The sequence below is a fragment of the Oreochromis aureus genome, linkage group 3 (genome assembly GCF_013358895.1).
Source record: "Oreochromis aureus strain Israel breed Guangdong linkage group 3, ZZ_aureus, whole genome shotgun sequence".
Lineage (NCBI taxonomy): Eukaryota > Metazoa > Chordata > Actinopteri > Cichliformes > Cichlidae > Oreochromis > Oreochromis aureus.
The window spans coordinates 104,620,011-104,646,972 of NC_052944.1; the positions used below are offsets into that span (position 1 = coordinate 104,620,011).

General features: G+C 40.3%; 1 protein-coding gene across 1 annotated transcript; it reads right to left on the bottom strand.

Annotated features, from left to right (window-relative positions):
* Window positions 1-14,405: 14,405 nt before the first annotated feature.
* LOC120434890 lies at window positions 14,406-20,422 on the bottom strand. The gene is made up of 6 exons (XM_039603536.1): window positions 20,206-20,422; window positions 18,933-19,972; window positions 18,573-18,728; window positions 17,814-17,910; window positions 15,155-15,563; window positions 14,406-14,460 (listed from the first exon to the last, which is right to left on the bottom strand). Exons 1-6 carry the CDS (start codon window positions 20,420-20,422, stop codon window positions 14,406-14,408), a joined length of 1,974 nt encoding a protein of 657 aa, XP_039459470.1.
* Between the last annotated feature and the right edge of the window lie 6,540 nt (window positions 20,423-26,962).

Here is a 26,962-nt window from a genome sequence, read left to right on the forward strand (position 1 = left end):
ATTAATGAACTTACCAGGGTGCCCGATCTCTTCACATATCTTCCTCCAAGCTCGGTCCTTTATATTCCTCTCGGTACAAAAAGCAGCTGGTGTCATACAGCTCCGGGTTGTTTGCTAGGGCGTCGATTGGCCTTTCCTCCATATTGAATGAAGTATGAAGGGTTTTGGCTGGATCTGCCCCTTTGACTTAGGTCAGAGCCACGTCACCAGGCTCCTGATTGGTTGTCATGGCACGATTTGATGCTGGAGTTCAGATTTTTCCAACTCAAGCGGTTGACGCGATACATGTGTATGCACAAAATGCAGTTTAATTTGTCAGCAACTTTCTGCCAGCCCTCTCTCCTTGCTTTTGCAGCCTTTGCAGTGTTCCCTTGCGTTTTAATTAAACTCTGAAACTCCTGATATCCCTCAATCAAGAGTTCTTGCTCTGCTGCCGAAAAATACTGAGCGCGCTCCTTCGACATCTTCGCCGACCAATCAAAGGGTTGCCGATCAATGTTTCTACTATCGATGCGTAGCCCCTTTTAAGCCACCCAGTGATCTCAGATTACTTCATCCAGCTATACTAATCGTCAACAACAGGTGTGTTCGGAGAACCGGATTAGCGAGCTCAAAGTTGGCGCGATGATTTGATCTTGGATGTGTCATTTGATCTTGGATGTAGTAAGCGAGGTACGAAGAACGGACCCCAGGTTACTGCCAAATCAAAATAAACACACTGTGTTGGAAGGACGGTTGCTAGAAACATACTTAAAAGCAGTTTAAAAGAGAAGAGGACTGTACACAGACAGATTGTGTCCGGATACAAAGAGACCGTACTTGCAGATAGTGTGCATTGGAAATCCAGAACTGAGCATCAAGACCTGCAGTGTTAACGTAGCCATAGTGAGTTCAGTGCTATTGAGGTCAGAATTAAAGACCGGATAAAGAGTGATATGATATCATTCTTTTCAAGATGGTGCCGCGAATGACAGCCTCGTTACTGCGCTCTCTCGCACTTCTCTTGGTTCTGTTTATTTTCTGCGCTTTTGGTCACTCAGACCACATCACTTTCTCCAGAGATCAACTGCTAAACATCCGACAGTCGTCTCACTATAGTTCTTATCCATTTTTCACAAACCCGGAAAGTTTTTTGCAGATTTTAGTTGGAGGCACAGCAGCTCTGTGGCTCCTGGAGGAGACGTAGATGGGGGAGTCATGCTGGTGAAACTACGTCGGTGAGGATTCCGCATGGCACTCCCCTCCATTCACCTCACGAATCTCCGCTTTTCCAAACCAAGTCGACGAATTACTGCTCTTAAACCGGACTAACAAGGACTTTGCACGCTCTGCTGCCCTCTGCTTCACTGAAACCTGGCTCAGTGAGCGAGTCCCAGACGCCGTCTTAAATCTGCCGGGCTTCCAACTTCACCGGGTGGACCGCGAAACAGAGCTCTCAGGGAAAACAAAGGGTGGTGGAGTCTGCTTCTACATTAATGGAGATTGGTGGACTGATGTCACAGTGTTACAGAAACACTGCAGCCCAAACTTGGAAAGTTTTTTCCATCAATTGTAAACAGTTTTATTCACCGCTGGAGTTTTCTTCCTTCATGCTGGTCGGAGTTCACATCCCTCCTCAGTCCAACGCGAATAACGCACTGTGCGAGCTGGCTGACCAGATCACCACCCTGCAAAAATTTCTGACACAACTTCACCTGCTTCCAAGGTGCATGGAGAGGATGAAAGAATTCAAAAAGCAGGAACTCCAGCAACACTTGAGGGAAGAAGAACAACTTTAATAATTGACCAACGCGTTTCGGCTTGTGGCCTTCATCAGGGTCATCGATTACCACCCTGGAAAGGAATTTCCCGGATTCATTTACAGTTACCCTTGGGGATTTTAACAGAGCAAACCTAAACCATGAACTCCTTAAATACAGACAGCATATAGACTGCCCCACCAGAGACAACATCATACTAGATCACTGTTACACCACTCTAAAAGATGCCTATCGCTCTGTGCCCCGGTCAGTTTTGGGACATTCTGATCACTGCCTGGTACATCTTATAGGCAAAAACTCAAATGTGCCAAGCCTGTAGTCAAAACTGAAGAAGTGGAATAACGCAGCAAAGCAGGAAATGCAGGACTGTTTTTACTGCACTAATTGGACTGTTTTTGAAGCTGCATCTGAGAACCTGGATGAGCTCACGGATACTGTGACATCATACATCAGTTTTTATGAAGACGTGTGTGTGTGTGTGTGTGTGTGTGTGTGTGTGTGTGTGTGTGTGTGTGTGTGTGTGTGTGTGTGTGTGTGTGTGTGTGTGTGTGTGTGTGTGTGTGTGTGTGTGTGTGTGTGTGTGTGTGTGTGTGTGTGTGTGTGTGTGTGTGTGTGTGTGTGTGTGTGTGTGTGTGTGTGTGTGTGTGTGTGTGTGCGCGCCAACAAAGACCTTTTGCAAATGCAACAACAATAAACCATGGTTCACTCCTACACTCCAACATCTTCGTAAGGCCAAGGAGGACGCCTGCAGAAGTGGTGACAGGGCCCTGTACAAGCAAGCCAGGAACACACTGACCAAGGAGATCAAAGCTAAAAGGATCTACTCCCAGAAGCTGGAAGAACAGCTCTCAGCCAACGACTGCGTCAATGTCGAGGGGCCTGCAGGAAATCACCAGCTACAGATGCCGCCCCCCCACCCACTGTTGAAGCAAACAAAGACCTGGCCAATGAGTTAAACACATTCACTGCAGGTTTGAGACTGACAGACTCGCACGCTTCACCCTCCCCTCCCCAGAGACATTGCTTCAGACATTGACTCCCAACACATAATCTGGAGCTGAACACTCTTAAGACTGTAGAGATGACAGTTGACTTCAGTAGACATCCCTCAACTCTGCTCCCCCTCACCATATCAGACAGCCCAGTGTGAAGATCTTCAAGTTCTTGGGTACCACCATCTCCCAGGACCTGAAGTGGGAGACCAACATTAACTCCATCCTCAGAAAAACCCAGCAGAGGATGTACTTCCTGAGACAACTGGGGAAGTACAGTCTTCCACAGGAGCTGCTGATCCAGTTCTACACTGCAGTCATTGAGTCTGTCCTGTGCTCCTCCATCACAGTCTGGAATAGTGCAAACACGCACACAGCAGCTTAACCCTTAGATGCACACGTGGGGTCAAAAATGACCCCAGGGGTTGTTTTTCTTCAAAATCTTTAAAATGAAAAGTTGTAATATATTCATATTCCAGGTATTCCTCATAAAATATGTTTGTAACATGAGGCCATTTCTATTTTTATTTATTTTTTCATTAATTAAAAAAAAAAAAAAAAAAAAATATTTATGCAGTTTTTGTATCACTACCCTACTCTTCCACAAGTGGGGTCAAAAATGACCCCAAGCAGTTCCTATGGAATCTTCTATGAAACTTTAATTCTTAGCAACTCTGACTGTCCCACTTACACATCTGATGGATCAGGAATTCATTTTTACACAGTAACATACATGATTTATAGTCAGGGCTGCACATAAGTGGTCTGAAGGTGCGCATTCGGTGTCAAAAGTAAAAGTATTCCAAGAATATGAGCTTCTTTTGTGGTGGAGGAACACCAAAGTAATTGCTTACGGAGCTTGCTTCTTCGACATCTTTAAGAGTTCTGAACAAATGTCTGTCCTCCTCCAGATTATCTTATGTACGCAAATGCGCGTTCCAACTTCTTATCTGGTACGCGTCTTTTATTTTTATAGCGAATGCACACCTGTGGACCATTTATGTGCAGCCCTGTTTATAGTTTTCTGTGCATTTCAAACATTGTACTTTCTGATGTTTTTTTAAATATCTAAAGTAACATGGCTGCTATGAGGCCAGCTAGAATCCCTATGGACCTTGCCCTACAAATGATCCAGGATGGATGGGATGAAAAGGCCATCGGAGGCATTGACTCAGAATCGGACATCTCAGATATAGAGGACCCAGACTACTGTCCCCCCCACTGAACAAGGCCAGTCAGACACAGGAGTCCTCTGATGAGTCCTCTGAAGGGGAAATGGATATTGAGTCTAACAGAATGAATTAGACGGCCAGGGCTTGCACCTGGGTTTAGTACTGTCTCCCCAATAGATGCATGGAAGATGTTCATGTCTGACAATATAATAGAAGAGGTGCTGACATGCACAAACGAAGAGTAGCCACAGACAGGGGAAAAGAGTGGAAAAATGTAATCAAACATAAGCTCCTGGCCTTCATTTGATTGACCATTCTTGCAGGAAGTGAGAAGAACTGGGATGTACCAGTAGGTGTGCTTTTTGGGAGTCCTCTGCATAACCCATTGTACAAGGCCACTATGTCAATTCAAAGATTTAAAGATATTTGCCGTTTCTTGCACTTTGATGACAAGAGGACCAGAGCCTACCGACTGAAAATAAACCACATGGCAGCTTTCCGCTACATATGGGGCCTGTTCCTGGTCAACTGTAGGCAAAAATTCATCCTCAGTGATTGTGTTACAGTGGATGAACAACTTGTGCCTTTCAGAGGGAAGACCCAGCTTCTGCAGTATATGCAGAGCAAGCATACAAAAGTGATACAAGAACTCCAATTTCTTAAAATTAATGAAAAAATAAATAAAAATGCAAAGTGCCTCATGTCACAAACATGTTTTATGAGGAATACCTCAAATATGAAAATATTACAACTCTTCGTTTTAAAGATTTTGAAGAATAACAACTGAGTTTATAGCAAAATGCATTTATTTTATTAGGGGTCATTTTTGACCCCAGTCGTGGAAGAGTGTAGGTATTGGTAGGTTGTGCATCCAAGGGTTAAGTATAAGAGTTTCTTTGTTTAGGTGGCCACTGTGCTCCTAGCACCAGCTTTAGGGAGTTGGTCACAGGGTCGCAAAATTTGTCCTCATTGGTAGAGGCAAGACCACAAATAATGAAAGAAAATGACTTTAGATACATTTTAAGTCTGTGTATATAATTCTTCACCTGGCTTTGTCAGTTATGCAGATGGTGGTTTTTTTTTTTTAAGTTATCGAGCAAGAAGCGCTTTAGACAAGTTTCTTGTTTGTGGTTCTGCTGCAGCCGTTACCACCAGAATCCTGGAGTGATGACAGCAGTGTCACTGGGAGGTGTACATCATCTGTGATCCAGGTCGCATGTGGGGTGATTAGGAACCAGTGACACCAGCAAGTTGAGGTCTTCTGACACTCCTTGGATTTGCGACATGCTCAACTGCCACCTCAATATGCAGTCAAGGTCTAGAGTCTGGCTTATGAGCTACTAAATATTAAATTCAGGTGTGTTGCAGCAGGGACACGTAAAAGTTTCAGGACACCGGCCCTCAAAGTAGAGGAAAGGGTCTACCATTGCACTGGCTTTGAAATGCTTGTATTTGAAAGGAAAGCACCAGAGCTTGTGGCGCTGCATGGAGTACAGATGCCAAGTTAGCAAAGTTTGATGGGACGAGCAGGAGTAGATGCCATCCGCATTAAGTTATCAACAGTGGCGTCACTAGTAAAACAAGCAGCTCGTTTTAATGTTGTATAGTGGCAGAGCTAGTGTTGAGATTATGTTTTCCCATCTTTAAGGCTAATATCTCAGTGCGTCACATTTGTGTCTCATCTTTTACAGCATAGTGTATTGTAAAATTGTCTGCCAGCATCAGAGTCAATCAAGACTAAGTTTTGAAAGCTGTGCAAGTCTTTATGCCCCTGCTAATTATGGACAGGCAGATTTTTTTGGGGGGGGGGGGGGCAGAAAGCCAGCTGTCAGCTTGCAGATGGGGAGGGAGTAAGCCTTTAGAAATTAAAACCTCCATATAGACACTGCAGAACACCAACTTATTTAAAGCCTAATTGGCCCAAAGCAACAGCAAGACACAGCAGGCACAACAACCTACTGAAGACTGAGAGAGAGAGAAGCCACACTAAATACACTGTCTCCAGGAGGCGGGATAACAATGCACAGGTGAACCCAACCAAGACAATAACGAGGGCCTCCCTGCAAAAGAGGGAAGTAAAAATCAAAGAAAGCCACACGAGAAACTCACCTTGGAAAAAAACCAACACAACTAAACAAAAAGGAAATCTGAAAGAAATGAACAAAGACGAGGAGGATGCTGAGAGGGGAAACACTGGTTACCTGGTGTAGACACACAGCAAAGTTACAACATATATGCAAAACATCCACAAGTCTTTATCCTTGCTCTCATAAACTAATGTTTTTGACTCACACTGAGGATAACAAGGCTCAGGTGGGTCCAAAAGGGGAAAGGAACAAAGAAGGGAAAGTCTAAAAAGCCACTTCAGGATAAGGGTTAGGGTTCAGAATCAATTAATAAAGAAAAATTATTAATAAATGATTTCTGCTGCTTTTTCACTGTGTGTACATGAAAACTGAGTGGTGGAGTTTGTTTCTCTTTACGTCTTTAATTAGTGGGTCAAAATCTGAGAGTCTCAAGTGAGCGATGGGCAGATTTTCAGGTCTGGAGATTCAATGCTTTAGTTCCTGTTGAATATTCTTAATGCTCTGCTGGACAATAAAATGTCATTTTAATATGTATCTTTCTATTTTTCTTTGCTCTTGTTTCTTTCTTTTTTAAAATATTTTTTTTCAGTTGTAGCTACTTCACATGTTATTTTGAAGGTTAGTGCTTGCCACGCCCTCATTAGCATCACATGTGTGATTGCCTTCACCTGTTCGCGGCTGGTTCACTGATGGTTTATAGGTCTGTCCTTTGGGAGTGCTTCAGTTTGTCCTTCTCACACTCATGGTTATGTCTGACTCTGCTCTAAGGCTTTGTCAGTCCCTCATTTCAATACTCAGTCTAGTGAGGGAGGGGAGGGAATATCGTGAACTATTCTGGGGCATGCTGCAATGTTTTGCATGGTAACCTGCTTTTCCAGATCAGTCAAGATGGATTTAATCAAACTTGAATCATTACAGGAAAGCCATCAAGACTGAAGCAAAACCATGCAATGAGCTCTTGATATTGTGGAATAATCGCTCTAAAGACAAAATACTACAATCAGTTTGCAACTGAATTAGTTTAGTTTGCAATTCTAGGCAATTTATCTAATAAAATAAGTGAAAGACAATTTGTGCATGTAGATGGGGGGGGGGACTTCACACGTGCTTACATTCAGAGTTTGGCTAGAACCTCTGATGAAATTCATGATCCTGGGCGATGAACCTTCTAAGACCTGAACTCTTCCATGGCATGCATTTTTAATTTCTCTTTGGTATTTGGTCACATTGGGGCCTGATGAATGTAAAATCAAAGAATAACCAGATTTTTTTTTTTTTTTTTTTAAAACCTTATTTTTGTTTTAAGAAAAATAAGAGCCAAATATGAGGATATTCGTTTAAAATTTTGATAGAACAGTAGCAGTATAATGTCCTCGTAAGTGGATATCAGGCCCATGTAGAGCAAAATTTAGTATTTTGGTCTAAATAACTCAAAATGCGATGTGGACACCAGGTCCCAGGAGGTTAATGCTTCCTGTTGAACATTTAGAGGAAATTTGAAAATGAAATCTTAATGCTGAGAAAGCAGATCATGTTCCTCAGAGCTAAAGAAAATTCTGCTCAAACTCTACAATTACTTTGCTCCCATGAAGGGACCTTATTTTGTCACATGGCGTTTTCCAGTGGCAGATTGTTATGTCAGAATCAGAGTATGTCCCTGTGACCCTGAAGCTCAGGCTGCACACGGCTCTAAACGCAGTTCATTAGGTTCCCCCACCCAGCTATGATCTGATGTCAGAACATTCATAAAAACTAATAATAGATCTGCTGTTCTTACCTTGAGTTTGAGATGGTTAAAATCTTGAAGGAAGTGGAGCTCAAACATTTATTTTAAACTATCAAACATGCAAACCTGCTCTGAAGTCAAAGCACAAATGGGGAGACAGAGAAACGAGTCCAAAATGAGGAATTGGCTGATAAACGTTGGCCTAATACCTGGAGAATCCATTTAAGCAAGGCAGGGGTAGACCTAATTACATGTCTGCTTGTTTCCTTCACTGGTTTAATTCTTATCTCGGCTCCTGGGGCCCGTTCTTCGTACCTCGCTTACTACATCCAAGATCAAATGACACATCCAAGATCAAATCATCGCGCCAACTTTGAGCTCGCTAATCCGGTTCTCCGAACACACCTGTTGTTGACGATTAGTATAGCTGGATGAAGTAATCTGAGATCACTGGGTGGCTTAAAAGGGGCTACGCATCAATAGTAGAAACATTGATCGGCAACCCTTTGATTGGTCGGCGAAGATGTCGAAGGAGCGCGCTCAGTATTTTTCGGCAGCAGAGCAAGAACTCTTGATTGAGGGATTTCAGGAGTTTCAGAGTTTAATTAAAACGCAAGGGAACACTGCAAAGGCTGCAAAAGCAAGGAGAGAGGACTCTAAAATATGAATTACATCTGAAATAATCAAATACATGAAATAGCATGATTAATTGTACATTTCCCTTTTTTTTTTTTTTTTTTTTTTAGGAAATGACCTGTATGTATCTGTATGAAATCAATAAAAGAATCAAATATTGCATTATCTTTAGTTACATTGATAATATTTATTTATGGAAAAACAGTGGAGAAATATCGCTCTTGCTTTCGTATAAATGAAGCGGACATACCTGAGTGGCCGCGATCTAATCCTGTTTACATAAAGTAAACCTGCTCCCAAGCAGGTTTACGCTTACGGATCTGTTGCTATGACAGCAAGTCCGGGATGAGCTTTGGAGAACCGAATGATCCAAGATCACGCGAAATCGTCAACCATCAAATCCAGCTAACTTACTTAGCGAGGTACGAAGAACGGACCCCAGGTGTAAGGACAGAACAACCGAATCAGCCAAATGAGAAATCCTTGCCCCTGTTGTGTCAAGACTATATTGATGGGGACTCCTGACAGACTGCTACGTGTCCACAGAGCTGCTGCTTTTCAGCTCGTCTTAATTTTGAATGAGTGGATTTCAGGAAGGACTATAAATGGAGCCATCAAACCCCAACCTGACTCTAATTCGAGTTGAATCATTTAGTTTTTGTTAATGGTGTTTTTGTGATTATACTAAAAGTTGTAACGAGTACAGGGTTCAAACGATTTGTTCAACATGTTGATTTTTCAGAGGGGCCGTGGGAGGTGGCCCTGATTAACATAACCCACATGGTTTCCTCTGGAATCTGTTTGAAGGCTTTCCCTCCAGCTGTAACACAGCACAAAGCATCAGGGAGGGTTAGACGGATGTTTTGAGGTTAGATTTGATTTCAATCAGCTGAGAGTCACAGCTGGAGAGGTTTTTCAAATTGATCCCAATATTCTTCATTCTTTGTGATCATCAGTCATCAGCAGGCTGGTGACACTCGGCCTGAAAGCAGGTCTGATGGTCAGAAAGGTCCTGGAATTAATGTTTAGAGCAAAGAGCCAGAAAGTGTCAACCAGATTAGTGAATAATAAAAATTAACAATGAGAACTGTCCATAGAAGCATTACACAGAAACATTCCTATGGAGCCTTAGAGTCCATGTATATGCTTCTGCTTTTTTATTTTATTTTTATTTTTGAATAGTTCAGTCATAAACTGACATGAGTTAAGAAGCAGAAACGTCTCACACTGTTACATGAGTTCAGCTCAGGTGTCTGAGCTGTTTATACTGCAAAGCTCCGCTAAAGATTAATCGCTCATTCTTTAGTCATTCGACTAAAAGTCTGTCAAAGTTAATTTTATCTGAGACGACCGATAAAACACTTTAGTTAAATTTCATGGTTTTCCCATGAGTATGAAAGGAAACTAGTATAAACACGACTGGTAACTTACCATTCTGATGCTTTTATCACTGGTGAGCAATAATACAAATGTGTTTGAGTCTTGCAGTTTTTATTAAATAATAATGACAGCCTTCAGCCAGCTTTTCCTTTTACACTGGGACTCTGACTTCATCCATGCAGTGGAGTGTTAAGTCTGTAGCACGATTCCCAATCGCTACCATTGTGTCATTTAATCCATTACCTGGTCAATTATATAAAGTAACAGATCTGACATGGCATGATTTCCAACACATCCTTTTGAACATTTCCAGAAATGAAGTAACCAAGGACCAAAGTGATCAAAATATCAGGACCAGGCTGTAACTAAAATGTCAGTATTAGTCTTTTGGTCTTTTAGGAGTTTTGATCTTGATACCTTTTACTTGAATGACTACTTCTCTTGGCACAGCAGTAGAAGTGTTAGTGAAAAGTACTGCATTTGTGTTGGATGAGGTGCTTTGGTTTATTGGCAAAAATAAAGAAGTTTGTTACACGAGTGTAGTGTACTGAGAACCTTCACAGACAGAGTATTTGACTTTATCCACTGCTGCTTTTCTGGCTCTTTCACGTGTCTTCCCACTGCCAGTCGGACCCACAGCCTGAAGTGAATATGACAGCTGAAGTTGGGTCAAATATTTCAATATTCAAAATGACCTTTGAGCAGCCACCTCTTATCATACACAACCCTGAACCTCTTCTGGAATGAGTAATTCAAGAGAAAGCGTTAAGTCGCACAGGAGCAGTAGTACTGAGGAGGTTCAACCATCAGAGTTTTGAATGCAACTGTCTAATAAACTAATTAGCTTTGCATTAAATTATTTCTGACTAAAGTTCCATCAAAATTGATTTAAACAGATCTTGGGAACTTTACATTTAAAATCTGCCTAACCCTCTGGGGTCCAGGGTATAATTGGCCATTTTTCACTACTTTTCATTTTACCTCTATATTTAACCTTTAAAAAGGTTTATCTTGCCTTGTTTGGTATCATTATTTTCAGCACAACCTCAAATATGTGAAATTTAAGTTATTTTTTTTCATATTGGCATACTATATTAGCACAATTGATCTAAATTCAGACAAAATTCAAAATCGGAGTAGAAAAATTAGTTTTTACTGTACAACCCACGAACATATTTAACGAATCATTGTCATAACTTGAAATGCAAATAGAAATTGTAAATTATATCTATTGATCTATAGAGATTAGATCCATTTAAATGTATTTACAGAACCTTCAGGTGTTCCTGCATCAAATAAGAAGGCACACAAATTATTTGTGCCAGTCCAAAACAATAGTTTCTGTTCACTATAAGACAGAGGAGAACAGCAGAGGCCTAAACCCTGCAGGTCTGACAGCAGGAGGTGTATCAGTCCAGTTTTCCATGTGGAAACAGCGTTTACACTGGAATTTGCCTTTGGTGGCTTTTTTGGATAACTGTGACATTCAGCAGTATAACTGACACACAATACAAATTAATAACTACACAACACACTAACTATAGCCTCCAAATACGCTAAACGTCACTAATGTCTCACATATGAAAACTCGCTCTTTCGCTCGCCAAGGATGCAAGTCTGAGCAAGAAATTTTTTTTTAAAAACTAAGAACAAGCAAGAATGGCTTTACTTCACGAACGATCGAGCGAGGTGTACCTTGAGTGAATTGGTTCTGTTTACAGCACCACTGACTCATTATTATTTTTTTATTTTTTTTTTTTCTCTCAATCAAAAACAAAATTTATTTCTTGAAATGTTACCAGTAACAGCGCTCACTGACAGGGTCTCTCTGGAATTCTACGTGCCTGGAAATGGGTTGCATTACCTGGATTTAAATGACACATTGCTGAGTTTAAGGCTGAAAATAACGAACGCCGATGGCAGTGATATTGCTGCAGACGCTAATGTTGGAATTATAAATTACCCTTTAAATACAATTTTCTCACAATGTGATATGACACTGGGTGACAGGTTGATTTCTCAACCTGTCACCCGCTATATGGGTCTCGATTATGACCCATATAGCGCCATAATCAAGACATATTTAAATAACTCGGAAGACGGTCTGAAAAATCAATTTAGCGCCTTTTTTTTTACAAAGATACTGCTGGGGCCCATGACTCTCATGTTGTTGATAACGGCCCTAACAAAGGATTAGTCAGAGCTGTGTATAGCGAGCGTTCACGAGTTTCATGTTATGGACCCTTACACTCTGACATTTTTTTTTTCTGTGAAAGATTATTGCTCAATGTGGATTTGAGGTCACGAGAGCCAGCGACGCTTTTAGCCTTATCAAAAGGTGTTACAGCCTGTACACAGCTACCAGTAGAAACCTGAAAGATCTGTCCCTTTGCATTGACAGACAGGAATTTCAACAAGGATATACTCTGTGTTCAATACAAGTCCCTTGGATGACAGCCAAGCGTTATCACCGATAATAAATGGTATCTTGAGACTTGAAATGCGCTTCAGAGTCTCGCTGCCTCACACAACAATGCTGATCATTTATGCTTGTTACGATTCAATTCTCGAGATCAATTCAAAAAGACAAGTTTTGGTTGATTATTACTGAGAGGTTTGGGGTTTTTCTTTTTTTCTTGAATCATGAACAATCATCAATTGGAGAGTATTATCAGACTGCTATTCGGTGACAGCTAGTGTATGAACTTGTAATTTATCACAAGGGTTTTTAAATAACACCAGATAAGTACTGTTTAGGCTGATCTTTCTGCTGTGTTTACCCTGTAGAAACCTATTCTGAGTCAACATCAGGACACTCATATTTTTATGGTGTCTGTACTGTGTGAAAATCCGGACCACTTCTGGATTATTTGAAGCTTGAAAAATAACATCATCCAGTACAATGAGATGACTCTGGTGGGAGGGGAAACAAGCTCTCATCTTCAAAAGATTCAGGGAGACCTTCAATGAATTTAATGCTTTCATTTTTCTCTTGAAGCTCAGAATATAGAGACTGCAAGGATGTATAAACCCACACAACATTGTCAACAAGCTTGTTCAAAACATGTATGTAGTTTTCCAAAACAGTTTTATTTGCTGTAATGAAAAAAATAATACATTAAAACGGGTAAAAACAACGCTGAACAGTAAGAAAAACATAGAACAAGGCTGAAAACAAGAAAAATAAAACATGTTAAGAAAAATAGGGAAGAGAAGAAAATGATTACTAGGAGAGCCAGAGTGAGTAATTTTTGTCTAGTACTTCATGAATCACACTCCTTGTCACTTCTGTGATGCTGGCGTCAATTTCTTGCAGCGCGGTCTCTATCGTGGACATCTCTCAGTTCAAACAGATAAGCCTGGGCAACGCCTCTGACTTGAGCCGCTGGTGGTGAAAAACCCTCTAAACGTAAAATTTGCAATAATGTGTTGGTGAAATGTCCATTCCATAATCTTTTGCAGAGTTCATCATAGTATCTGAAAAAGTAATATTTTTCCAGCGGGAAAAGAGATGAATGTCGTCTCTGCGAGGGGTGGGAGACCTTACATCCTTGACAGACATCCTGCCGGTGCTTCTGGATTAGCGAGTTATTAAAGTACTTTACGGTTAATTTTGTGAGTTCCATAATAGCCGTGGGGAGTAGAGTCGCCGCCTCATCGCTGTCCGCGGCTCTCGCAGGGGTGGGGATCGATGTCTGGCCGGAGACGCTGAGGCCTGATGCAGGCTCTGAGGTGGGGTATCCATGGCCATCGGAGGGCTTGCTGGTGGCATAGAATCAGATGATGGCCGGAGGGATGATGGAGATGGAGCAGAGGGTGTCCCAAAGCTGTGGTTTGTCATGATTGTTTTAGATGATGTGAAGGAGAAAGACATTGCGGTTTTGAAAAAAGGACTGGGCGAGGGGGAGGCGGGGGTAAGGGGACCAGATGAGGGGCGCGGCTATGTAGAACGTTGGGGCTATTTTGAAGCAGAACCAACTCAATGGTAGTTTTACTTAGCTTAAAGCTCTAATATTCTCCCATTCTTTTCACCCATTATCTTCAGCCAGTTCTGATTGGGAATTCAAAGCATGGTGTTGAAAACACCGGACTGGGTGTTTGTAAGGTCCAGCACAAAATCATCCATGTGAGCGTCATCTGTTGTTTGACGACTAGCTCTGCAGATCCACCTGCAAAATGGCGTGGTCTTGGTCTCCCGTGTATGTGACTGTTTTTCTTGCCATGTTTAAAGGCCGGTGCTGATGGGGTTGTTGGTTGAATGGTGGAAACGCATGGGCCTCTTTGAAAATCGGAGGCGTCTGCGTGTGCTGGTCCCTGGTTCGCGGTTGTTGCGAGCTCGTTTCCTGCAGGCTCTTCTGCACCTCAGGGTTGGCGATGAGGGTCAAAACTTTCACCCGCTTTTAGTTGATAGAAATAGATTTCGCTCTCTGGGAGGCTGAAATATTTTTACCGCTAATCTCAGCATAGCTATCTACATAATTCCGTGGAGAACAGCTGGTTTATTCTCTTGCCTTTTATTTATTTATTTATTTATTTTTTTTGTTAATCATCTTTGCTGGATCGGGGCGCAGCAGCAGCAGCTGGTTGCACAGCATCATCTGAAACGGGAGCTCTTCTTTTGCCCCTTCGACCCCGGCATGTTGGCTTCTTCTTTACCCCCTGCTGGGGCGGCGGCGGCTGCCACACTCCCAGATATCATCAAGAAACCTGTAATAATGCAATGGTTTTTTGACACATTTTGCAAGGGCTGCAGTTTCCCATTAAGCCATGAATATGTTGGCATTTGCCCCTGCATATGCCAAACGTCATGGAGTGTGGTGAGCGGTGATAGGCCTCCATACTTTGGAGGACCTGGGAGTTCCCAGAGAGGTGGAGTCTAAGACCCGACCTGACATACACACAGACAAACAGGCACACACAGACGCAAACAGAGAAGGTCAAGTACAGCATAGGATTAAAACTGGTTAAGTTTAGGATAAACCTCAGGATCAGGATGTTACATCAATCAATACACAAACAGGCAGAATCACGATGATAACGATGATGAAAACCACAGCAACAATTTAAAAAACCAAAAAACCAAACAGTAATCAGAGACAACTATATACATTATAGGGACTTAATGCCCTTTAAAAACTTTTCATTTACAGTGTCTAACTTGGCAATCCAGACTCTCCCAGCCTTCCTCCTCTGTTCAGCTGTCCATCTGGGATTTGCCTGTATCACTGTGGCTCTGGCAGATTCCCAGCCACGTGATAGAAAGTGTGTGTGTGTGTGTGTGTGTGTGTGTGTGTGTACGCGCTCAGGGAAAGCAGGACACGCAGAGTGATCTTTGCAGACACTCTTTCCACAGCTGGAGCAAGTGGTTGCCGTTCTTCTTCTGTTTATACACAGTTCGCACCTTTTCCTCATTTTGTTGATGGGCTGTGGGTCATACTCTGATTCTGATCCTGACTGCTGTATGTCAGCAACAATAGCAGCGGCTGCTTTCGAGCGTGGGGCACAAGGCCGTCTTGCAGTTTCTGGAGTCACCAGCATGTGGCCCAGCTCCTCCAGGAACACCCTTCTTTTGTGGGTCTTGGTGGACTCCCACTCAGGATGCACTGCTTTCCACAGGACAAAGGCATTGTATGCTGAGACGTCCAGAAGATTGTAGAACAGAGCCAGTGGCCAGCGACCGGTTTTCCTCCGACAACTGTAGGTGCCAACAACCTTGTCTAGGTTATCCACTCCACCTTTACACCTATTGTAATCAAGGACTGCTGCTGGCTTCTTCTTTTCCCCATCACTCACTGCTGGTTCCCTACACTCTAATAAATAAAACATTGGTTCAAATAAAAAAAACATGTTAACGTTTTCCACTAGAATTTTTGAGTTAAGCCAACTTCTGGCAGAATAACATTAATTCAAAGCAATATTTTTGAGTATGGTGAAGTAGCTTTTTTGGCCACAATTAAACATTCTTAAGTAAAATTAACTTAATAATTTTCGACTAGAACACAAAAATTTAAGTTGATCCAACGTGAATTTTATGTATAGTGAAGTTACTTTTTGGCCACAAAAAAAAACACATTCTGAGTAACATGAACTTAATAATTGTCAACAAATACACAGGAATTTAAGTTGATCCAAGATTATATTTATGTATGGTGAAGTAACTTTTTGATCAAAATAAAACACATTTATAATTAAAATGAACTTAACTGTCAGCATAAATAGTATTTATGTTGGTCAAATATGATATTTTGGTTACAGTGTAGTAATTTTTTGGTCCTACAGGAGATTCTATAAGGGCATTTACCTGTTTCCCAGCAGGCTAAGTGGCTCCAAAATACAACCTTGATCATTTGGCTGTGTCTTATAACCATGACTACTGCGTGGGCAGGCTCATGCATGGTGGTGCCTGCCCACAAAGAAGTCAAGGTTCTAAGACCTTATAAACTTGTCGATCACTTTTTTCCCCAAACGAAGGTCAGCCTTAACATGCACTGTGTGTGCTCTTGTGTCATGACCTTCAGAAAAAGAAATGGATGTTGTGTGTATTTGTTTGAATGCGGCAGATGTGATGCCAAATACCTGGACATCAGCTAAGGGACTCGTACCTGGTGCTCAGAAAGAATAGAAATTCAGACAGATGTATTCAAATGAGTTGGACCCATTTAATTACAATAACAAACATCACAATTCTTTAACGTGCGTGCGAAATTTTTTATCCTGTGTGTTTATGTTGCACCTTATCACGGAAACAGGTTTCTATTCAGCAAATTATGTTCAATGACAATGGCAATAAACATCTTCGGATTGTAATTCTGAAATGCTTTTTTCTCACTTATACATGGCAATAGACATATCTTCACTTGGGGTTGGAATGTCCCTTAACTCATTCAGTGCCAGCCACTCTCAGATTTCATACCCCCCTCAGTGCCAGAGATATTTAGCTTTTTCACTGATTTTGAAGACTCACAGAATATTTTGTTCTATGACTATGTGAATTCTGAAACCACCATGACAAAAATGAGTCTCTCTTCTTTCAGCAGCAAAAAAAATGTTTCTACCTCTGTTATTTAGAAATTTGCAGTAGAAAAGAGAAACTTTCATGACAAAACACCTGTTTCTGGATCAAAAGCGCTTTGTGTAAATAGGTTTTTCTAGCAGATCAGTGACTTTGATGTAAATATTTCGTGTTTCAATGATTCATGCAACATCTCAACTATGTTTTACTACTATGAAAGTAAAAAAAATCACCTGTAAAATGTACTTTTGGCAGATTATTTTGTGTATAAAATAGTTGTTTATAGACAATTTCAACATTTGAAAAATATATAAGAAAAAAGCGACTGATTTATGATTCAGAGAGTGTGTGTGTGTGTGTGTGTGTGTGTGTGTGTGTGTGTGTGTGTGTGTGTGTGTGTGTGTGTGTGTGTGTGTGTGTGTGTGTGTGTGTGTGTGTGTGTGTGTGTGTGTGTGTGTGTGTGTGTGTGTGTGTGTGTGTGTGTGTGTGTGTGTGTGTGTGTGTGTGTGTGTGTGTGTGTTACTCCCGCATGTGCACAAGTGAGTGTGCGACTTAGTCTGTTCACCCCCCACCCGGCCATCAGTTCGTCTATCAACAATTTCTGTGTGTTTTATGCAGCAAATCGTTCATTATTCTGGTCCCTGCTGCCTTCAGAAGTTTCTAACAGGAGATACTGGTCAGATAAATCCGGTTCATGTTCACTGGAATCGCTAGAAAAACCATGACGTCAGGCTACAGACACCTCAAGCTCGAAATGACGAGCTGGATCAAAAATCGCGCCACAATACTCGTTCTCAGTAGAGCCGACTGTCACGCTGGTGGGATTTTATCTATGTAATCAACTCCACCACCTTCTCAATTCAATAAAAAGCTCAAGAGGCGTCTATGGCACTGAGCGTTCGGATTCATTTTGACGTCTAAAGACGTCTATGGCACTGAATGACTTAAATACTCAACCCTGAACAGAAAATCCAATGAACAAAACACAAAGACCCTACAGAGACATGCATTCAAAACTAAACAAAAAATTAAAAACCAACTCAAGTACTTACGCTGTACTGTTTGAAAAGATCCTCCTCCTTCTCTCCAAGATAGACTATGAGGCAGCGAATAGCAATTTCTCTGCGCTTTTCAACTGTGTTGTCCTGATTGATAGAAAAAAATAGATGTGTTAAAAAAAAATCAGATGTAAGTAGCTTACTTCATATACTGAAAATGATATCCATAATGATATAGCATTTTTTAAATTAAATAATAAAAAAGTTCATTTGGAATAGGTGGTGATCTGGCTATTCTCCTGAGTTTCTTATTGTTTGGGACCTGCTTACTCCGCACACAGTGGGGGGCATGGCTGTCTCACTCTGCGGAGATCTGACAAACGCTGCGCTTGTCACCTGGACATTCCTTCTTCATAAGTAAAAACACTAAAATAAAGATACATTTTGTTGTACTTGTGCTCTGAACTTGTATAATAACAATAAATATCCATTCATTCAATTACAATGTAACTGGCACAGATACAGTCTTCCTCCATGTTATGTATTGTTAACGTGCTTGCGCGTGTGAAACACTTTATGTATATCATAGTGATTTATTTAAAAATAATAAACAGTGTATATTGTACAGACGACATATTTTCTTCTTTTGCCCTGCCCTAGATGCAAGTGTAACCAAAATATGAACAATTTTGGAAAAAAATAGTGTTAGTATACAATGGACCTTGTTCAAAGCAGCCATATCAACATTTGACATGAAAAAAGTAAGGCAGATGCAAATAAAGGTCTATTCATAAAGTTATTCATTATACCTGCAGAAGCATGTCCTTAATCTGCCTCATCCTCAGACCTGCAGCTCCTCCTTTTGACAGAGTCAAGGCCATCAGTTTTGGGGTGCATTGGTCAAGCCTGGCCAGAAAAGTTGATTCAAGGCTGACTGTTGTTATCCTCTTAAATTCTTCACATATCTGCAGGGCACACCAGAATAAAATACAACAAGAGACATAAGTATAAATAATTCATAAATGAAAATCCAAATGTACATTTGTAAACATTTAAATGTATTAGGTGTAAATATATGCATTTCTAAATTTTTTATTTATCTGACTTCAATTTGTAATTTCATCAATCCACAACACAAAAACACTGGTTTAATAAACATTTTATCTCACCTGTACCTCGCTAAAAAGAGCAGGCCAGCGCTTCATGAAGTCACTGATGGCAGGGGCCTCTTTCACTATTTCCTCCCGACGAAGGCTGAACGTCTTGTCCATTTTCTGAGCTACCACTCTGGAGTTGTCCCTTTTCATCACTTCACTCAGTAGCTTGATTCTCTCTTTTTCCAAACTTTCACTAGTTTCACCTTGAACATGAGGGGGTAGGTAGTTCACCTCAGCCTTCTTTGGTTTTTTGACATTCTTTGCCGGGTATTGGTCACATGTCATTTTCCTCTTAAGTGAGTTTACTTCAACTTCAGGGCAGCCGAGACCTCTAAGCTTGCTTCTGAAATTGTTCATCTTGTACTTTAGACGCTGCGCCCACCCATAGCATCCATTGAAGGACCCTGGTTCTTTCAGGCAGGGATGCTTTAGAGTCAGGGCCTCTGCAACCTCACTGATCTGCAGACTGGATGGATAAGCAGTATACTTATAAATAGCTTCTGCTAGTTTTCTAAGGATGTCAGGAAGCAGTGGAATTAAATCTTTTGTAGGGAGAAGAGTCCCATCTTTTTGGAAGCGCTCGTTGGCTGACCGAATTTGGATCTCTGTGAGGTCAGAAAAGCTGGGAATCTGAAACTGAACAGGCCAGCGCTGGTAACGGTGCCCTGGACTATCTTCAGATGCGGAAAGAATCAGAGTGTCATTAGTTGACACAGATGAGGTGTCAAGAGAGTCCTCCTCAGATGGATTATCAGTCACGTTGGTCACATCACTTAAGGTCAAGGTTATTGTAGGCTCCTGGTCCTGGAGAAACACAATCTTGATTGTGTCCTTGTCCTTAAGGTCAGTTGTCGAAACAAGGGTAAAAAACTCATCACCAAAATCAGCATCTTTATAGTGAAGACAGAAGTCTCTTGTAATGGAAAAGGTATCACGGATGGCTGAATAAAGGTCATCCACCGTTTCTGGGATTCCAGATGGTAGTACAACTTTACGGACATCATGATCTGCAAGGATCACTCGAAGTTGAGACGGTTGTGACATTAGGTAACCTGTAGACCAAATTTTTGACATGTTTCTGTAATTCTTAGTGCATAATATAATAAAATTTGATCTCCATGTATGGAAACTAGGAGCCAATTAACCATATGCCATCTCTGAAAATAGTAGAAAGACTGAGATTTGGGTTTGTCTTGTTTCAGCTGAAAATCTCCACACAAAGTATGGAAACCAGTTTTCTCAAGCACATAGCTCCTCAGATGTTCAATTGACCAAGCAGTTACACCTTTCACTATGAATCCCACATTGCCTTTCAAAACCACAATCTGGATCAACTCCCCAAAATCTGGTAGACCACCAGTGGAACCATAAGCCAGGATCATTCCACTAGTGTACTTGGTGCCTCTGTAACACACACTTTTGGCTATCTGGACACATGTCTCACCAGGAAACTTAGCCTGCAGTGCTTCTTGGATATCCTCTCGCAGCACACTAACATCCATTGTAGACAGTGTTGTAGCCTGTAGTAATGGTCTGACAGCTCTGGAATCATGTTGGTTATAAGCAAGCAACAACTGATGCTTCATGGCCAGTGACAGCAGAATATTTCTAAAACTACGAGTATGTCTGACAACACGCTTGAAAAAGCTGTGCTTTGCCTCAAACCGCATTGTCCACAGTGACACCAGAGGACCATAAGCCCTGATAAGTTCTGGATAATGTTCTAGGAAATGGTGTTTTGGAATGAGGCGTTGCTCTGGAAAAACCATGAGAAACCTGTGTTTATGCTCAGATATCTTACTGTCCAGGAAGCAAATGGTCTCCTCTGTGTGCACTTGATTCACAACAAGCTCAACAATGTCTCGAAGCACAAGAAGCAATTCCCATGCTGGGTCAGCCTCAGGGATTTTTGATCCAACCATGAGTGGCAAGAGACGAAGCAAAGCCCAGTTCTCGTGGGCATTGCCCCCCACACTTTTCCGTTGGGCAAAGTTCACAGGAACAAGCTGTGGTGCATTGGTTTTGTCCGACCATTTATAGGGGAACTCTTTGATGCATTTGTTCAGCTCTTCAAGAGTGAAGTATTTGTTGTGAATGAATACTCTTAGGCACAGTGCTATTTCTAGGGGCACTACACCTTCAAAGAGATCATGCAACACATCAGGTGGATATCCAGACAAAACATGAAAATATTTAAGTTTTGCCGTCAGTGCACACTGTCTCTTCACTCCATAAACATGCATCAAACTGTTATTTTCCTGTAAAGCCTGGACATGCAGTGTGTGTTGTTCCACTGTTCTGGGTGGGAATGCCTTATTTCTCACTTCACCATCTTGAAATTGTGACTTTTCACCAAAACAAAACCTACAGACATATGAACTGGAAAAGCTCTCAACAAATCCCCCCATAGAATGGGCACCAAGGTGGTCTGCAACTACACTAAACACTGTGCCTTTGACTCTTCTACCCAGTGATGGAACATACAGTCCTTCCTCCTCTAAGACCACAAGATCTTTGAGCAGTGGCTCTAACACAGCACTGTAACCAAATCTCTTTACATCCTCAGCCTTGCAAAGAATTGCTAAGAAGATTGAGTTTAGCTCAGATCTGAGCAATGAAGGGACATCAGCTAACACCCAATATACAGATGTGATTTTGTGTTTTTTCCTGGACGTACCGAGAGGATTGCAAATCTCAAAGTCATCCACATAGAGATTTAGCGCAATTGTAAGGTCATTTTTTGAGAACAACTCGTTGGTTTTGTAAAAGGTGCCGTCATGAAATGAGTTGTACACAGTTCTCTGCGCCTCTGCTTCACTCAAGATCAGGTCTAGTATATCTTTCCTGCTAAGAACCTGAAGTAAAGACTTTAGAATGGGAACATACTGGAAGCTACTCTCTCCAGTAAGAATATACTCAATCGGCTCCACGACAGAAAAGTGTTCATTAAAATACTTTCTTCTTTTGAAGGCAGAGAGAGGACCATCATCACAAAGGGCAGCGCTAACAGGGTTAGCAACACATATGTTGTTCACCATTTCAGACACAATGGCTTCATCAACTTCACAGTTGTGTCTCTTCAAGCAGGACTGTAAAATGTCTTTCACGATGGGAGCGGAAGCTGAATGACAAATAAAATGCAACGACTCTACAAGCTCATCAATGCATTGGTTGGGAACATGAAATGAACTCTCTAATTTCAACATCAAATGAGCCAAGCTTCTTTCAATCAACTTTGGCAGTACATTCACATCATCATCTCTAAACTCCTCAATGTCAGATTGTTCACCCTCCTGATTAACTACATCGCTGCACTGATCTGTTTGTAAAGGCTTTTCAAACCTCTTTAAAACGTCTTCTTTAAACTCATCTAAAGAGTGGGAGGTGTTTTGCGATTTTTATGTGACATAAATGTTCCATAAATGTTAGTTTTGAAACTACAATTTTTGAAAACACAGGACACAGTTTCTTGCTTTTTCAAATGTTGATGAAGGTGTTGAAATACTCTTTTCAGTGGAAAATGTGCCCACATTACAGAACTGGCAACAGAAACTGAGTATTTCAGAGGTTCTCACTGTTGAGTGAGTTGAGTGTTTCCTTGATATGTGTGATTTTAGGCTACCCCATGACTTAAATGAACAAAAACAATCTAGGTAAGGACATGGCAGAGGCTGTACACTGGGGATATGGCGTAACCTATAATGTTTCATCAGCTCTTCCTTAGTGGAGGTTGCAAATTTACAGATTTTGCAAGGCCAATCCATACTTCATGATTCTGAATTACTCAATTCAAGCTTACTTGTTAAAGCTTACTTCAGAAGGTCCCTTGGTATTCGATACCAGGAGAAGATGATGGTTTGAGCCTTAGTCCTGGCAAGAAACACAGCAAAGTAATTGAATATTTCGGTGAGATTCCCACTTTCTTTAGAAGGCTGACCACGTCTTAACTGGAACCCCTAGATCTGCAACGCCAGGACAGTGTATAACACCAGAAAGTCGTGCCTGCACAAAAATACAAAAGATGGTATTTTCAACTTCACCTGTGAGTCTTCAATACAGTGAATAAGTTTCACCTGTCAAAGCTGTGTAAGCTAGAACCAAACATTCAAAACTACATAGACCTGAATACACTGGGTGCTGGAAAGCCTAACGTGGCTTTCCATAGATCAAATATACATAGAGGTGACATGGACTGGGGCAGTCTGTTGGGCGTGTATCCCCACCGACCCGCGATCTTGGAGGGGTCTCCACTCGCCCCAGTGCATGTATTTCTACTGAGGAATGTGTTAACTCAAAAAAAAAAAAAAAAATATATATATATCTATATCTATATCTAGATATCTATATATCTATATCTATATCTAGATATCTATAGATCTATATCTATATCTAGATATCTATAGATCTATATCTATATCTAGATATCTATAGATCTATATCTATATCTAGATATCTATAGATCTATATCTATATCTAGATATCTATAGATCTATATCTATATCTAGATATCTATAGATCTATATCTATATCTAGATATCTATAGATATCTATATATCTATATCTAGATATCTATAGATATCTATATATCTATATCTAGATATAGATATCTATATATCTATATCTAGATATAGATATCTATATATCTATATCTAGATATAGATATCTATATATCTATATCTAGATATAGATATCTATATATCTATATCTAGATATAGATATCTATATCTCTATATCTATATCTATATCTATATATATCTATCTATAGATATATATATATATATATATATATATATATATATATATATATATATATATATATATATATATATATATATATATATATATATATATATATATATATATATATATATATATATAGAGATATAGATATATATAGATATATATATATATAGAGATATATATATATAGAGATATAGATATATATAGATATATATAGATATAGAGATATAGAGATATAGATATATAGAGATATAGAGATATAGAGATATAGATATAGATATAGATAGATATAGATATCTATATATAGATAGATATAGATAGATATCTATCTATATCTATCTATATATAGATATCTATATATAGATAGATATAGATATCTATATATAGATATAGATATATATAGAGAGATATAGATATAGATATATATAGAGATATAGATATAGATATATATAGAGAGATATAGATATAGATATATATAGAGAGATATAGATATAGATATATATAGAGAGATATAGATATAGATATATAATATAAAAAAATAAAATATGTATATGTATATATATAATTTTATTTTATTTTTTTTTATCAACAAAAGCAAACATAAGGTGTGGCATGATTCAATTCAATTCAATTCAATTTTATTTATATAGCGCCAAATCACAACAAAAGTCGCCTCAAGGCGCTTTATATTGTACAGTAGATAGCACAATAATAAATACAGAGAAAAACCCAACAATCATATGACCCCTATGAGCAAGCACTTTGGCGACAGTGGGAAGGAAAAACTCCCTTTAACAGGAAGAAACCTCCGGCAGAACCAGGCTCAGGGAGGGGCGGCCATCTGCTGCGACCGGTTGGGGTGAAAGAAGGAAAACAGGATGAAAGACATGCTGTGGAAGAGAGACAGAGATTAATAACAGATATGATTCGATGCAGAGAGGTCTATTAGCACATAGTGAGTGAGAAAGGTGACTGGAAGGAAAAACTCAATGCATCATGGGAATCCCGGCAGCCTACGTCTATTGCAGCATAACTAAGGGAGGATTCAGGGTCACCTGGTCCAGCCCTAACTATATGCTTTAGCAAAAGGAAAGTTTTAAGCCTAATCTTGAAAGTAGAGATAGTGTCTGTCTCCCGAATCCAAACTGGAAGTTGGTTCCACAGAAGAGGGCCTGAAAACTGAAGGCTCTGCCTCCCATTCTACTTTTAAATACTCTAGGAACAACAAGTAGGCCTGCAGTGCAAGAGCGAAGTGCTCTAATAGGGTGATATGGTACTACAAGGTCATTAAGATAAGATGGGGCCTGATTATTTAAGACCTTGTATGTGAGGAGCAGGATTTTGAAATCAATTCTGGATTTAACAGGAAGCCAATGAAGGAAGCCAAAACAGGAGAAATATGCTCTCTCTTTCTAGTCCCTGTCAGTACTCTTGCTGCAGCATTTTGGATTAGCTGAAGGCTTCTCAGCGAGTTTTAGGACTTCCTGATAATAGTGAATTACAGTAGTCCAGCCTGGAAGTAATAAATGCATGAACTAGTTTTTCAGCATCACTCTGAGACAGGATATTTCTAATCTTAGAGATGTTGCGCAAATGGAAGAAAGCAGTCTTACATATTTGTTTAATATGTGCATTGAAGGACATGTCCTGGTCAAAAATGACTCAAGGTTTCTCACAGTGTTACTGGAGGCCAAGGTAATGCCATCCAGAGTAAGAATCTGCTTAGATACCATATTTCTAAGATTTTCAGGGCCGAGTACAATAACCTCAGTTTTATCTGAATTAAGAAGCAGAAAGTTAGCGGCCATCCAGGTCTTTATGTCTTTAAGACATTCCTGCAGTTTAACTAATTGGTGTGTGTTACCTGGCTTCATGGATAGATAGAGCTGCGTGTCATCTGCATAGCAGTGAAAATTTATGCTATGTCTTCTAATGATGTTGCCCTAGGGAAGCATGTATAATGTAAATAGAATTGGTCCTAGCACTGAACCCTGTGGAACACCATAATTGACCTTAGTGTCTGAAGAGGACTCTCCATTTACATGTACAAACTGGAGTCTATTAGATAGATATGATACAAACCACTGCAGTGCAGTACCTGTAATACCTACAGCATGTTCTAATCGCTCTAATAGGATATTATGGTCAACAGTATCGAACGCAGCACTGAGGTCTAGCAGGACAAGCACAGAGATGAGTCCACTGTCAGAGGCCATAAGAAGATCATTTGTAACCTTCACTAAAGCTGTTTCTGTGCTGTGATGAGCTCTGAAACCTGACTGAAACTCTTCAAATAAGCCATTCCTCTGCAGATGATCTGTTAGCTGTTTGACAACTACTCTTTCAAGGATTTTTGATATGAAAGGAAGGTTGGAGATTGGCCTATAATTAGCTAAGACAGCTGGGTCTAGAGATGGCTTTTTAAGTAAAGGTTTAACTACAGCCAGCTTGAAGGCCTGTGGTACATAGCCGATTATTAGAGATAGGTTGATCATATTTAAGATCGAAGAATTAATTAATGGCAGGACTTCTTTGAGCAGTTTTGTAGGAATGGGGTCTAAAAGACACGTTGATGGTTTGGAGGAATTAATTATTGAAGTTAACTCAGAAAGATCAATTGGAGAAAAAGAGTCTAACTTAACATCGATGGTACTAAGAGTAGATGTAGATAATATTACATCTGTGGGATGATTATTGGTAATTTTTTCTCTAATGATAAAAATTTTATTTGTGAAGAAGTTCATGAAGTCATTACTAGTTAACGTTAAAGGGATGGTTGGCTCAGTAGAGCTCTGACTTTTTGTCAGCCTGGCTACAGTGCTGAAGAGAAACCTGGGGTTGTTCTTATTTTCTTCAATCAGTGACGAATAGTAAGATGTTCTGGCTTTGCGGAGGGCTTTCTTATAAAGCAGCAAACTATTTCTCCAGGCTAAATGATGATCCTCTAAATTTGTGACACGCCATTTCCTCTCCAGCTTACGAGTTATCTGCTTTAGGCTACGTGTTTGAGAATTATACCACGGAGTCAGGGACTTTGGATTTGAGGCCTTAGTTTTCACAGGAGCTACAGTATCCATAGTCGCACGTAGTGAGGAGGTAAAATTATTAACAAGATAATCGACCTCTGTTGGAGTAGCGTTCAGATAGCTGCTCTGCTCTATGTTGGTACAGGGCATTGAAGATGATAACAGTGGGTGGATTATATTCTTAAACTTAGTTACAGCACTTTCAGAAAGACATCTACTTTGATAAAGTCTACTCTCCACTGCTGTGTAATCAATTATTGTAAATGTAAATGTTAT

What these genes read in the sequence shown, in the direction of transcription:
- LOC120434890 (XM_039603536.1), bottom strand. Translation starts at nt 20,422, where the DNA reads ATGGATGTTAGTGTGCTGCGAGAGGATATCCAAGAAGCACTGCAGGCT. An exon ending in CTCTTTTTAGCGAGGTACAG is followed by an intron (nt 18,729 to 18,932) that starts GTGAGATAAAAT and finishes TGTGCCCTGCAG; the next exon opens with ATATGTGAAGAATTTAAGAG. An exon ending in TTTCAAACAGTACAGCGTAA is followed by an intron (nt 15,564 to 17,813) that starts GTACTTGAGTTG and finishes TTTATTTATTAG; the next exon opens with AGTGTAGGGAACCAGCAGTG.